Consider the following 15076-nt stretch of genomic DNA (forward strand, 5'->3'; position numbering starts at 1 on the left):
AGCATCAACAATCATTTGCAGTTAAAGAAAGGTTTTGAAGGCAGCAGTCAAAGCTGTCAACCCACAGTTGTGTTACAAGCACCACACAGCTACAGCTATCTCTATTTTTGGTAACACCAAGGGTATAGTGAGTTTTTCAAGATCAGCTGATAAAACAACTGGTGACTAAGCATATCAGATCCTCTCGCACAGACACATATGTCTCCTAATATGGAAGGCTGCAGGGCCACATCTCTTGTCATCACAGTTGCATTTTCATTTACAACACACCTTTTCAGCTTCCAGTATGAAGGACCTCACACTACAAGGACACATGCTAGCAGAAGACTCCATTTCCCCACAAGCCAACCACTCTGTTTTGCAACAGGCATGGGCCAGCTTTGCCAGGAGAATCCTGCAGCTTAAGTACAGCCCACTGAAAACCTAATGCTAGAACATATTTTGAAAACAAACCCTTTTAACACTAGGCAAGCAATACAAAGCAGCCACCACTACATAGCTTGGACAGACAATATAAACACTGCAGTGTTTGCCTGGAGACTAGCAGCTGTATAGAAGAGGAAGGAGCAGCACTGAGACATGAGCTCCTGGTCCTTTGAGCATGTAGAAAGCCAATTATCTGAGTTGGGCCAGATCCTTTATGCCAGAGATGCTTCTCTGACTGTAAGCCCATTGCCAGCAGATGGCCACACATCTGGTTTTGCTGGGAGGCTTATGCAGAGCTACACAGAGCCATACTTCTTCCACCATTCTGTACATCTTACATTCAGACTCGCTCCCAGGCCTGTGGGCACACCAGCAACAGTTTGTCAGTCAGGACTTTGTTCTTGGGTCAGTAGTAAGGCCCTAGCTTCTCATAGCCTGAATAGCTGGGCCACTCAGGAAAGAGGCCATACGAGCACCGAGGACTCCCAAACTGGTCAAAGGCACTGCCAAAGTCAGGGCCCTGCAGAGGGCGGAAAGCTTCCTGGGCGGACTTCAGTGCTGATTGTATGATCCTGTAATTTGTGCCCCTGTTGCTGTCCCAGTACACCTTCCCATTGCACTCAAATGAGATGGCAAACTCAACTTTTTCATGGGACTGAATCCCCTCAGGCAAGCTGATGTCAAAGGAGAACGTGTCCCGATCTGACCCTCCATACGTATCCTTAACATACTGGCATGGGTAATCTACAAAGCTTTTCCAGGTGTTAAACGTCATCCTGATTTTCACAGTCTTTTCGAAAGCAAGGTTCTTCACCTTCACTGTTCCCACAATGGAGCGATCCTTTAGCATGCAGTTTTCAAGACAGACACAGTCTGCCTGGAGACGGTTTCTGAAGTCCAGGTAGTCCGCAGAGGGCTGAGTGAAATCCAGGACAAAGCTGTCCCCATCCACTGTTGTCAGACCCACGATGTTGTCAATCAGCTCAGTAATGTTGAATGGAATATCCAGCGGATCATCAAACTCTGAGAACACCTTCACCATCGTCAGGGCAAAGCCTCTGCTATCTGCAAATGACACTCTCTTCTTCACTTTGCTGTGTGTGAAGGAGTTTGCTGCCTCTTCTGGTCCGCTCACTGCAGCCTTGCCACTTAGCTGGATGCAGGGTCGCAAGGGCTTGCTTGGCTTCGGAGCAATTTTGCAGGCACACTTCTCTCTCCGCAAGGGTGAGGAGCATAGGTATAGCTGCATTGCTACATCCACAGCCATTGCTTGTTTGTGAGGAAAATAGTCCAACACTCTAAAAGATGAGAAGGATCAGCTGACATTAGAAAAGCACTTTAATGACTCTCAGATAATTGCTACACCACTTACTCCCAGCCATCCCAAAGAAACCCGCTTCCATCAACCCCACAGGTCCCTCAGACTTAAAGGCAGGTACTTGCATCATGTGATCTACAGACACAGTGAGAAACATGCTACAGCAGAAGTGGCAGGACCAGAGCCTGCTGTGCCCTTCAAAACCTCTATGAAATTGCTACAGAGACAATTTGAAGAGATATATAGGCACTGGCCTGATAGGGTAGCAATAGCAGGATCCAGAGTGTTCTTGAGCCAAAACAAAGCCCACGGCTCAATCCTGTTAATATCCACAAAAGTAAGATTATCCAATTCCAGTGCTGCATAAAGGCATATTCTTGCTGTGCTCTCCTCTCTCCAGGACATACTCTAAGGCATCACTTGCCCTTCTAGGAACAGACAGCCAAGTTTTTCAAAAGCTGCTGTATGAAACTGACCTCACCTTTCAAAGCCCCAAATGTCTGGTATTTTCAAAGGCTAAAAAGCACTCATTTGGTTGAGCTACATACTTTCCTTGTCACTGACTCCAAGAACTGCTCCATCTAAAATGCTTGTAAGAGATATTGGAAAGATGGCAACAGCCTGATAGAGCAGCAGGGTAGAGACTTCACTGACATTACTCCACACGTGCAGAGAAGCCTCTTTGTTCCCTTTAGTGCACTTTAGAACAGATACCAGCTCAGATGGCCCAGCAGGCTTTCTCTCAATTTGAGTTTGCACCTCAAGCATCTACAGGCCTCATGCTCCTTCACCACAGCCTCTCCCCCTCCAGCACCCAGCCCATTCCTCCGGGGATGCAGCACTGTCCCGCTCTTCTGCCCAGAATGTGGGAGCTCCTCATTTGGCACCTTGTCAGATGCAGCCCTGGAGCTGTCTCAACAGACAGAGACCTCCCAGAACATTGTACCCCTCCTGCTGTTACACTGAGGTTAGGCTTAGATGCTTTTGGCAAAATCCCTCTGGCCTGGCTTTGGATAAACTGCTGGACAGGTTTATCGCACACATCCCCCTTAAGATGACTATCTTGCAGCTGACCTTAAACACAGGATTCCCTTACTAAAAATCCCGTCTGGCTGCAGACCAGGCTCCAAAACTGCTCCCACCATATAGAGCAGGGCAAGACAGTAGTGGTAGAAGGGGTGGCTAGCCACGTGACATGGCAGAGCTCCAGCTGACAAAACTACACACAGCCCCTGTGCCAAGATAAAGTGAGAGCTATGCTCTCCAGTGCTTTAACTCCCCACCCTGCAACACCAACAGAGCAGCTCTGAGCAGGCTTTCACAGCATCCATTCAGCACAGGCATCTGTTTATTCAGAGCACATGTGCCAAGGCTGGCTTCCCAATACACCCACCAGCTAACTCCTGCACTGCTGCCTTCAGCCTTTCAGCTGACAGACAGCAGATCCACCTGTCTGCTAACACTGTTCCCTGGTTTTGCCAAGTCTGTATTCACACACTTTATATAGGTCATTTCCTTCACTAAATTAATGCAGCACCCACTGCTTCACTTACTTGGGCCACTTTCATGTGCATTCCATCTTTTCCCAAGGAAATATATTCAGCTGAATTCCCATAACTGCTGAGAACTCAGGTTTCCTAGTAAGCCTTGGGTGGTTTTTTGTTGTTGTTTCATGGGTTTGTTTGGTTTGTTTTTTTCAGAATAAAGTAATGTGAAATACCCAGCCTGATCTGCATTACTTGGAGCTTTTCTCTACATTAAGAACTACAGCAAGAGCTTTTCATACCTTCTATTAGGCTGAACTATGACCTTTTACAGGTTTGGGTTTTTTTCAGCTTATGTGATACCTCCAACATCGCTTCACTCAAGAGCCTGTTGATGCCCTACTACTAGCCACAGAAGAAGGGTTTTCTTTCTGGGTTTGTGCTGGCTGTTTTGAACTTCAGGTGCTTTGAAGGTGGGAGCAGGGAAATTATTTTGAAAGCTCAGAATACAAAGGGAGCTGCAAGAAGCAAGTGGTGCAAAGCTGGCAGCCCCACGAAGGTACAGGGGCTGATGCCTCTTGGCATTTTCCTGCCGTTTTACCCTCTCCAGTCACTGTTCACTCTTCCCTCCTTCACTTCTAGGAAGGAGAAGGAGATCAGAGGAAAAGAGTTTATTCACGCCTACATTCATAAAACCCCTTTAACTGCTTTCCATTCTGTTTCCAGCCCTGCTTTTAAACAGGTAACCTTCTTGCAGTGGGCTCCATGTGCACTAGCAGCCAAGCCAGCAGTTTTCAGACGTGACACGTTGCTGGGTGAAGCAGCGCTCGGCCTTTCTGCCCTCTCCTCATGTTCGGTTCGGGAAAGGCCGAGCAGTTCCGCGGGAACGGCTCAGCCCGCACAGGTATCTGCCCGAGCTCTAGGTCACACGTTAACCCCGCGGCAGCCCGGCCCTTATGCAAGTGAAAGCAGCGCTGCAAACCCAGCCCCACCGAGGCTCCAGAGAACCCTCGGCGATCCCGGCAGCGGGATGTCCCGCTACCGCTCCCGGATGAACCGGGGAAGCCCGGCATGGTGGGTTCCGCCTCCAACCTCAGTAACAGAACCGCAGCGAGAAGCGTACCCGAGGGGGACTGCGGGCCCACGCCGAAGAGTACAGTGGGCATTCGGAAAGACAAAGGGCAGCGGGGGGTAGGGGGGGGGGGTACGACGCGAGCGCCACAGGGCCATACCTGGTGCAGTGCATGAGGCCGGTCCCAGCACCACCACCGCGCCGCGGCCACCAGGACAGCCCCGGACCCGGCGCCTTAAGGCCGCCCGCCCGCACCGCCCGGCCCGCGCCGCAGCCAATGAGCGCGCTCCCGGGGCGGCGGGGGGCCAATAGGCAGCCGGGCGGCCGGCCGGCACGCGACGGGTAGGGGGCTGTGGCTGGAGGAGCCGCGGGCCGGGGCGGAGCGCCCGTGGGCTCCCGAGAGGCCGGGGCAGCGGGGCAGCGCGGCAGCGCTCGCCGGGGTCTGAGGAGTTCTGCGAAGGCAGCCCCCACTGCCTTTCCCCGAGCAGGGCTAGCTTGTTCTGGCTCGTGTCAGGCCTTGGATGCTCTCATTCCCCCTCTGTCCTGCTGACAGCATCGTGCCGGCCCTGCCTGTCTGGAAGGGCAGAGTGAGGCTTTGTGAATTTCGCAGTGCCGGGTTAACAGTTGGTCTCGATGATCCTAAACAATTTCTACGATCCATTCTGTGAATCGGTGAACATCCACAAAGCAGCCGATAAGGGCTAAAACTGCAGGAGTCACAAACCCCTTTCTGGGGCTCTGGTTTCTTGGATGAGATGGTCCGGGATGCTTGGATGCCCAGGGATCGGTGGGGTGCAGGGTTACTCACACATCCGCGGCTTTTGACCACAGCTCCAGGCTGTGGGTCTGCGCCGGCACTGGGTGAAAATCTCCAGAGGATATTCCAGCGTCCTCTTTCCAGACAATATTTATAGTGTGGAGTGGAAAAAATTACTTCCTCAAAGAGGTGACTTATCTCCATGGAGGTAAGAGGAGGGGGGATCCTGTGGGGTCCAGCGGGCACAGATACCCACCCCACAGGAGCCCCTGCCTGGACACGTATGCAAAACATCTGTCAGGTGAGCCGATGCTCTGGCGCAGCCCCCAACTGCTTTGTGAGGCCACCTGAGCCAAGGGGTCTTCTCAGCTGTCGGGCCACCAGTTCCTGCAGTTTCTGCTCCCCGTGGCTGTCCCGAGTCTGCTTCAGCGCAAAGCCCAGTTTCCTCGACGCTGTGAAAAGTGCTCATGGAACTGGCTGCCCTGGCAGGGAAGCAGCTTTGAAGATAAATGCAGCCTCCACGAGCAAACAGTGGAGGCTGTAAAGCCTGCTGCAAGGTGGGAATACTGCATCTACCTTCTCCATTTGCTAACGGTGGGGTTAATGGCATTTGCCTCTTTTTGTGCCACATCTGGCCTCTAACTGCTCCAAGTAATGCCGCTTTCTCATGTCTTCCTTACAGAGCATAAAAGCAGGATTGAAGTGTCAACATTTGTTTTCAATTACTTTGTGGAAACACAGAGCTATTGTTAAAGCCAGAGACTTCCTGCTGGAAGCTGCCATTTCATAAACTTGCTACTCTACAAGCAAAAAAATGTTTTGGTTTTTTTTTTTTGAGGGGAAAACCCAAAATCATGTTTTGTTTTTGTTTTTGTTTGTTTGTTTCATAATCCTTTTTAGGTAAAGGTAATGATAGGATTTGAGGTTGGGAAGGGAGAGCTGGGGAATCTTGCAGACTTGCAATATTTCATGTGCTGAGGGTATGGTGGGATTTCAGCATGTGCTACTTGGTGACAGGGTTTGCAGAGAGAATGAGGGGAGCCATTGCCACAGAGCAATAAACAGAGACCTGATAAGGTGGTCATGGCTTTCTCCACTGCTGTCTCCTCCAGGCAGTGTCACTGCAGCAGCCTGGCTCGACATCACTGAGCTTGGGACACCAGACTGGAAGTGATGAATTTATTGGGATGAGTGTAAAACCCAAGAAGCCCCAATATGACTTATGCTTGTCTGTCCACTGCAGGTTTCTCCTGCACATTGCTGGCTGCTTAACACCACAGTGGTGCCAAGATGTTGGTTAGCTTCTGAACTGTGTGGGTTTTGGCCAGCCACCCCCCAGTGCCAGGGATGGGATACATATGAGGTGGCTTAGGGTGCATTTCTGCCCTGCAACACAAGCCCTGTTTGCCAGGAGTGGGGCAGGGTGTTTCACAACTGCTGCCTGGTGTTTGCTCGCAAAGCAAAGGTAGGTAGAAATTGGGGCAGGGCGTTGTGGCAGGCTGTGGACATAAGCTGTTATCTGTGAGGAGCTAAGATAGTGGCTATATTTAGTTATGTGCTAGGCCCTTGCACAGTGGTCCTTGTGATTTCCTCACAGCCTTCCACCCCTCCTACCTTGCTGAGCACCAAGGAAGAGCTTGCTCCCTGGCAAGACAAAGAAAATCTGGGAGTGTTTCTTCCTGGGATAATGTTGCAGAACCAGTCCCATCTATGACAGTTCTGGAAGGAGGGTCCCACTCTCCTATCAGGTCTCACCTGGGGTCCTTTCCTGGTCTGGGTGAAGAATTTATGACTTCTGGGGTACAGACCCACTGGCTCGATGAGGGAGAGAAGTTAAAGCTTCTCTGTCCCTCCTGTGGGGCATCCCTTCTTCCCCTGCCACAGTCCTTCAAGTGTCACCTCTATCACTGGACTTGGGAACCTTCCTTGTCTTACCACCTCCTCTGGTACCTTGTTAGAGGCAAGGATGGATGAAACATCTCCCTGTTGGGAACCAGGAGGGTACTGCGACATCTTGGGCTCCCAGCAGCTGGCTGCTGGGCAGCCCCAGCTGGGCTGGTGGTGTTGTGCAATGTGTCCACACTGCAGCAGGCTGTGCGGCCAAGGCTCAAGGGTGAGTGTTGTAAACCAGGAGCAGCTGATGTAACAGCACTGCTCAGGGAGCCATGCTGAGGCTGCTGCCATGGAGTAGCCCATCCCACACCTTATGACCCATCCCAAATTAGCAGCCCCCTCTTGCTACATTCTTTGTCCTACCGCTCCAGCTGCCATCCCCCATCACTGCCAATGTGCATGTGAACTCCAGTCTCCTACACCTCCGCACCTGACTGCAGCCCCAGCCTGCCCAGGAACTCCCAAACCCATGGTTCCCTGGCTTCTAAAAGTCCTTGTGGCAGCAGTGAAGGTGCCACATGTCCTGTGCTTGTTGCAGCAGCCAGTAGAGACAGATGGTGCCTGCCATGGTGATGCACCTGATGCTGTTGCACAGTTAGTGTTTTCCAGCAGTTTTGAAATTGTCAGTACTGAGAATATGCTGCTGCCTTTATTCCAGGCCACAATGTTTGCACCAAGCAGAGATTCTAAGTCTGCCTGCCTGTGATAAGGCTGTGAGGGTAACTCTGAAGTAATTTTAACCAGATGTTGCTTCATATCAAAATGCAAAGGGAGAAACTAATTCTGGAGCTGTATTTGTCGTAGAGGGCATGTGGTCAAGGAGAAAAGCCTGACTGAAACAGAAGATGCTATTTTGGGCAGTACTGAGGCACGGTGGGAGAGACAGCCAGGCCAGTGTATTACCCCAGAAGTGGTGGCAGTGGGCAGCATGAGATGCCATCCTCCAGAAAGGAAGCTGAGATGGGTGTCTGTCTAGCTGTCAGTCCTCCTTTATCCCTTGTAGACATACTGGTGGGTTTCAGTCACACTTGACAAGTGAGTGGGAAGCTCATAGACCTCTTTGTAAGTTTTGTGAGAATCACCAGGTGGTGACCAGGAGAGACCCGGTGAGCATCCTCACACAGCAAAAGCAGAGTGGGGCTTGGATGGGGTGGTCTTCTGGCCAGTGCAGTGTCTGCTCCAGCTGTCCAGACAGCACTGACAGCCCCTTCACCAGCTATACAAGCCCATGCCATGGGGCTATTCTTAGAGTGGTGGAAAAAGCTGTGATCATTAAAGTGAGAGGGACAACATGACAGAAATCTATAGGAAACATGGCTTCTCTTTCTCTCTAGTTCACTATGAACTTGGTCTTAGATACAGCTGAGGTCTGATGTGTGTTGCTTGGGACTTTCTCCTGGTCACAAGCCTCTTCAGCTCCTGTAGGGTCACAGCAAACACAGCTCCATCAAAGGAAAGACTTGAGAAGTCCTGCTGGACTTGGTTTATTTCCATAGGTCTCAGACTCCTGTGGCCATCCTAGGAAATTAAGCAAAGAGAATTCAATGTGCCCCAGTACCAAAGGAAATCCTGCTTTCAGTTAAGGCTCTTGACTGTGCTTTGGGGAGCTGGGATCCAAGGCAGAGGTCACATTGCTTCTCCTGGCTCTCTTCAGAAATGAGGAGTAACTTCAATTACACTGGCTGCAAGCCTGAGGCAGGAAATTTGCCTTGGCATGGCTCCCTTTGGATCTCATATGCACTCATGGTCAAGCACCCCAAGAAATGTGTACTCTGCCCTGCTGAAGACCATGGCACCTTCCCTTCCAGCCCAACATGCCCAGAGAAGATAGTGTGGGGCCAGGCACAAAGCCTGTCGTGGTATTGTGTGTTGCAGAAAAAGACTAGGTTGTATAAAACTATTGGTTCTTAATAATAAAAATGCCCAGCAAGACAGACCATGAAAACCCTTGCAAAAAAATGGAGGTTATAGGGGAGGGAATTAATGCAAATAAACTACTGCAAAAACCTTAAGGAAAGCTCCTACCCACAGCTTCCAGTGAAGGAAGAACTTAAAGGGCAGTTTAGGGAGACAAAATGACAGCAGAGCAACCAAATTACAGGCAGGAACAACAAAGGGGTAAGACCTTGGCCAGGCATAAGACTTCCTTGTCAAAAATGTTATAGCAGTACTAGAGTTGAAACATTCTATGCAAGGTACTAGGTTAAGGCAACCTCTTCCCAAGAGACTGGGACCCAAGAGTTCCTCCTCCTTTCTCAAATTCTATGATCTCTTCAGAGAACTACTCTAAGACTGCTTCATGCAAGATTTCATTCTCATCAATGAAAAATTATAGCAAAAGAAGGAGGTTGGTTGTCTGCCCCAAGACCAAACATTGTGTTTTCTGAAGATGGTTGCTGTAACTCTATCATCTGTGACTCAGTGCTTTGGATGACACCAGCAGCACAGCTCACAGACAGGAACATGCTATCCCATTTCAGAGGAGGGCTGTCTATCTAGGCTGGCTGCCCCACAGAGGACTGACCCACCTCCAATGCTGCCAATTGTCTCAGCTGTCTTCGATTGCATGATGTGGAAATGACTTTGACTTCAGTCTTTCAGATCCCCTTTCTTCAAGGTCATTGCTGATTCAATCCTCCTTGGGTATCCTTACAAAGCCTAATGCAGGTCAGGTCATTGCTGCCACAAGCTAGGTTTGAGCTGTTTGACAGCTTCGGGACAACCTTTGTAACCCTCAGTCCCACAGTCACTACAGTTGTGTTTGTGACGGCATTTGCTCAGGTAAGGGATTTGCTTGGGTCTGCCAAAAGGTAGGTAGAGTTAGCTCAGTCAAATCAACTAAACAGGTACTATGTGATTAAGAGATTAATCCAAATTGTTTGTGGCCTCCCTGACAGCCAGGGCTGGATCCAGCCTATGCAGTGGCGCACCTGGGGCTTTGCACCATTCTTGTACAAGGAGCCATGCGCTGCACGTGCAGGACAGAGCTACCCTGGCACACAAACTGCCTCCAAGCTTTTTTAAGCCTCCACTTAAATGTGAGCTAAGGCAGCTATAAATAGCAATCAGTGCCCCCTGGTTAACCCAGAGGCTTTGATCACGGAGCTGGCTCCCTGTGTCAGTGCTTGACTGCTCTTGGCCTCAGCTCTTCATCAGCTGGAGGCCAAGTTCATTAGTACTCCTGGCTCATTGCTGCCCTGTATTCTGGGTAATGGGAGCAGGGCACATGTTTCATTAGACAGCTGTAAATATGAAAATACATATTTATCTATTATGTGGCAATAAATATGCCTGCACATAACTACAGTGTACCATTTGTAATAGAACACATAAAGCATAAATTGCAAATTATGACTTATGTGCAGCCCAGACCATAGAGATTTCTGAAGTTAAATAATATGTTTAAAATAATCTCTGAATAAAGGGCTGGAGGCAGCTGCTTGAGGAAGGAAAGATGCTTGATACCAGCGCTGCAAAGCAGGCAATGATCCCATCTGGTATGGATGCTGGCAGTGGACAGTCTGTCATAGCCCTGACCACTGCCTATCATAACACTGCTGGCCCCAGCATTTCTTATCTATGCAAGCAGCCATCCTGTGCACTGAGTGGACTTCCTCTGTTTTGCAGTCCACTCTCTCTTATGGGTGTGCTATCACCTCCTGATTGGGTGGCGTGGCTGTGATATGTCAAAGGCATTGTGCTGCACTCCAGCTTTAATTGCCCTTTCTGTGTCATTCTGAAGTCTGAGGCTCTTAAATCTTCATCAAGGCTTTGTACCTCACCACCAGGCACTGCTAAGGCTGTGCTCAGACCACTGTCCTCAGTCTGGGTCTCTGGTGCGAGAGAAATGGTGACAAGCCACAGCCCAGTGGCAGCCACAGAGCTAGTGAGAGTATGGAGTACCTGGTATATAAGGAGAGGCTGATGGAGCTGAGCTCACTCCAGCTCAGAGGAGAGATGGATGATGGGACTGCAGATGCATCTTCCACTACCTGAGAGGTACACACAGAATGGAGCTCCCTGTCACAGTACCTTATGGATGCTAAAAACTGATGTGACTCCAGAAAGTGATAAGACATTCACAAAAGATGCCACTGTTGCACACCAAGATGTTCCACCTTTTCAGGAAGTCCTTGTTCTGCAAATTGAGTTGGCTGGAAAAAGTCATCTGCAGAGGAATCTCTACAGGCTTGCCCAGCTCTTCTCTTCCTCAGGCATCTGCCATAGCTCCCTATTAGACAGGGTAAGAGGGGGGTGGATCACATTGGAGCTTAAGGACTCACGAAAACACTTGCTCAGTGTCATAGATACACTGGAATTTCTCCCTATAAATCTTCACAGAAGGCAAAATCCTATGGGCAGAGGGGCAGTTGCAATGCAAAGAGCAAGGCTGCCAACTCCTCCTCCCTACCCAAGGGCTCCCATGTACAAATGCTTTTAGAATTTGCAAATAGCTTGAATTCACCTGTGGGGACAAGTAATGGTGGGCCATCCTGAGCTGACACTTCCTTACCCATATGTTTCAGCTAGAGAACCCAGGTAGCACTGGTAATTCCAGCCACCCTGTAATGCGAGATTTGGGACCTGCACCAAGGACACTGGTGAGCATCACTGGTATAAAACTCAAAATTCCCTGCCCTGTGGCAAGTGAAATAAGCCTGTGCTTAACAATAAGAAGGGCAATGAGAAGTAGCAGCCTGAGAATGTGTGATTTCTGTGACATTCTGAGCCAAATACAGTTTATCATTCAAAAGCTGCCTTTTACATCAATGCTGGCACCCCAGCATCTGTGCATCTGGCTCAGCCCATGGGCAGGGAAGGGCCCAGATGTGGTCTAGTGGCATTTGAGCTCAAGGGCTCATGAGCCTAGAAAAAGCCTGATAAGAGTCAGGAATTCAAGTGGTCCTGAAATAGTGATAAGGGCAGCTGGGGAATGCCTCATATGGACACATGGACTGGGGCAGTGGGGCTTGGTATGCAAGGAGGTAACACCTGCCCCATACACTCAGTGTCACATTTCACTCGCTAGGAGAATCACACAGGGTGAGTGACACCAAAGGCATTGTGGAAACCATCCTTTGCCTGCCCTACATAGGGCTGCAAGAGGAGGGGGGTCATTCTCCTGGGTAGTCACCAGAGCTTGAGCTGGCCTTCGTGGAACCCCTGGGTGATAAGGAATGGCCCTGCCTGCCGAGCCACGCATGCCAAACTGCTTTGCTTGGTCCAGCTGCTTGCCAGCTGTGTCTCTTATTGCTTCCTTGAGTGACAGTCCTTTGAATTGTGCAACATATGCCCAGTGCTACAGATGAAAAAGCATAGCTGTCAGAATGTCATCCCTGAGGTCATCGAAGTTGACTACCAGGGCAGGACCCAAGGAACTGCACATCTTTGTGTAGCCTCCCTCCAGGATGTCCCAGACCCTGTAGTGGGGCACAGCCCTCTCTCCTATGTTTCCAAGTTCCCCAGGCTCAGCCTTTTCCTCTGTGGGTGAGGTTTTGGAGTCATAGCTAGCCATAGCATTCTCATCATGGTTTGCTACTGTGCTGGCCTGGTTTAGGGAACATCCATACAAGAGGTGCTTCAGCCTCCCCTCATGGATCATCCTCGTGGCCCTTCTCTGGACACATTCCAGCATGTCCAGATCCTTGTTGTAATAGGGGCTCCAGAATTGGACACAGTGCTCCAGGTGGGGTCTCACCAGAGCGGAGTAGAGGGGGAGAATCACCTCCCTTGACCTGCTGGCTATGCTTTTCTTGATACAGCCCAGGACGTGGTTGGCTTTCTGGGCTGCAAGTGCACACTGGTGGCTCATGTTGAGCTTCTCCTCCACCAGCACCAAGTCCTTTTTTTCAGGGCTGCTCTCAAACCAGTTCCTGTCCAGCCTATATTGGTGCTTGGGATTGCCCTGACCCAGATGCAGGACCTTACACTTGGTCTTGTTGAACGTCATGAGGTTGGCTTGGGCCCACCTCTCCAGTCTGTCAAGGTCCCTCACATCGTCCTCCTGTCCATAGACAGTCTCCTGCAGTCTGGTCTGAAGCTCAGCAAGGGCAAATGTAGAGTCTGCACCTGGGGAGGAGTAACTCCATGCATCAGTACAGACTGACATGCTGGAAAGCAGCTCAGCAGAGGAGCACCTGGGAGAGATGGCAGAGAGCAAGCTCCCCATGAGGCAGGCATGTGCCTGGGTAGCCAAGAAGGCCAGTGGTATTCTGGTGTGAATTAAGAAGAATGTGTCCAGCAGGCTGAGGGAGGTTCTCCTGCCCCTCTGCTCTTCCCTGGTGAGGCCGCATCTGGAGTATTGTGTCCAGTTCTGGGCTCCCCAACTCAAGAGGGACAGGGGACTATTGGAGAGAGTCCAACAGAGGGACATGAAAATTATTAGGGGAGAGAAGCATCTCTCTTATGAGGAGACGCTGAGAGATCTAGGGCTCTTTTGCCTGGAAAAGAGAAGACTGAGAAAGGATCTTATAAATGCACAGAAGTATCTGAAGGGTAGATATCATGAGGATGGGGCTGGGCTCTTCTTGGTGGTGGCCAGTGATAGGACAAGGGGCAATGGGTACAAACTAGAACACAGGACAAACTTCTTTATTTTGAGGGTGACAGAGCTGGACTGGGCTGCCCAGAGAGATTGTGGAGTTGCCCTCTCTGGAGACTTTCAAAGCCCACTTAGACATGTTCCTGTGCAACCTGATCTAGGTGAACATGTGTTAGCAAGTGACTTGAACTAGATGATCTCCAGAGGTCCCTTCCAACCCCTACCATTCTGTGATTCCGTGATCTGAGCCAAAGCCAGCGTAGATGTTAAGTCAGGTTTCTGCTCCAAAAACTGGAGCAGTGACTGGAAGGCTGCTTCATGGTTTGCCTTTCCTATAAACAGAAGTTTTGCTCTTTCTGGATTGTGACCCAGTTTCTCTCTCAGCATCACCCAAAAGAAACCCCTAAGCTTTCCTGGGTTCCTCTTTTACTGGGTTATCTGAGATATCTTGATCTATGGGCCTCAGCATTAGGTAAATCATACTCCTTTCTGGCTTAAGCTAGAGTCTGCAAGAGACAGGCATGGGCTGACATCCAGGAAGCGCATGCTAGATAAGCCCAGTGCCAAAGTGGTAGCCAGATACTGTATGACTTGGAGTATGGACTCCATGTGGACCACATGTGACTATTGGAGACTATTTTTTAACCTGTAAGTAAACTGTGTCCTGACCTTGCTCTCCATTTCATCTTGTGAAAAAGGATGTTCAAACTCTCTCCATATTTTTAAACTCTTTAACACCTTTCAGTCTCAGCCTGAATGCAGTTTGGAGGAAAAAACGAGCCAGTGCTCACACAGAGATGCATGCTCCATGGATACTGTTATAAAGTCCCCTATGTGGATGGCAGCTGCTCTTTGGGGTGCACAGAGTTAATGTCTGATTAGTTCAGTTTTAACTCCAGGCATTAAACAAACATAGAGAGCAAATGCCTTGCAGAAGATGCCGCCAGTAAACAGCACTGTGGGCTCCCTGTCCCTCTGGGGACTTCAAGGATTCCCTTTCCCTAGCTGTCCGGACTCCGTGGGAGGTCTTTGCTGCTCTGCCTCAGGCACAGGTAGCTGCATCTTAAGCAAGTGCCTCTGTGCAGCCTTTTCTTCAGGATCTCTGTCAGCACAGAGTTTAGTCTAACCCAGACTTCTCCTCTGGGCAGCCCTGCAGGCTGACAGCTGGAACCCTTACTTCTCTTCTTGCAAATTCAAGAGGAACATGGGAGTCCAAGGTATGCAGAGGTGGTTGAAAGGCTGGCAAAGAGTCCATTGTTTCATATCCAGGGGAGATGCAATGTAAACATGCCGAAAATCCTCTGGCAGCCATCCTCTCCCCAGACTAAGGCTATTGGGAAACCAGCTGCAAACTGTTGCCTGGCCTCCTCCTTTCTGCTCCTGGCCTGATGTGTTTCTATTCTCTCTATCTTACTCTGTCCTGTAGTGGTGGTCAAAAGAAAAGTGAAACAGGGGTTGAATGAAACAGTAGAAAGCTTTGCTATCCCCACAGAAGTGCAGGAAAGTGAATGTGGCCAGGGAGTACGTGCCAAAAGACAGAGCATCAAGGAATTTCAGATTAAATCACCTTAACTCTGCCCCATGC

The 15076-nt window shown here is 49.9% G+C and overlaps 1 protein-coding gene across 1 annotated transcript; it reads right to left on the minus strand.

Annotated features, from left to right (window-relative positions):
* Positions 1 to 442: 442 nt before the first annotated feature.
* On the minus strand, positions 443 to 1717 carry PPP1R3B (protein phosphatase 1 regulatory subunit 3B). The gene has a single exon (XM_009898170.2). The coding sequence runs from the start codon at positions 1691 to 1693 to the stop codon at positions 833 to 835; it is 861 nt and encodes a 286-aa protein (XP_009896472.1). The 5' UTR covers positions 1694 to 1717; the 3' UTR covers positions 443 to 832.
* Positions 1718 to 15076: the final 13359 nt, after the last annotated feature.

Source organism: Dryobates pubescens, chromosome 1, assembly GCF_014839835.1.
Source record: "Dryobates pubescens isolate bDryPub1 chromosome 1, bDryPub1.pri, whole genome shotgun sequence".
Classification (NCBI taxonomy): Eukaryota; Metazoa; Chordata; class Aves; order Piciformes; family Picidae; genus Dryobates; species Dryobates pubescens.

Bases quoted from the DNA above. Each gene is read 5' to 3' on its own strand.
- PPP1R3B (XM_009898170.2), bottom strand. From the start codon at position 1,693: ATGGCTGTGGATGTAGCAATGCAGCTATACCTATGCTCCTCACCCTTG.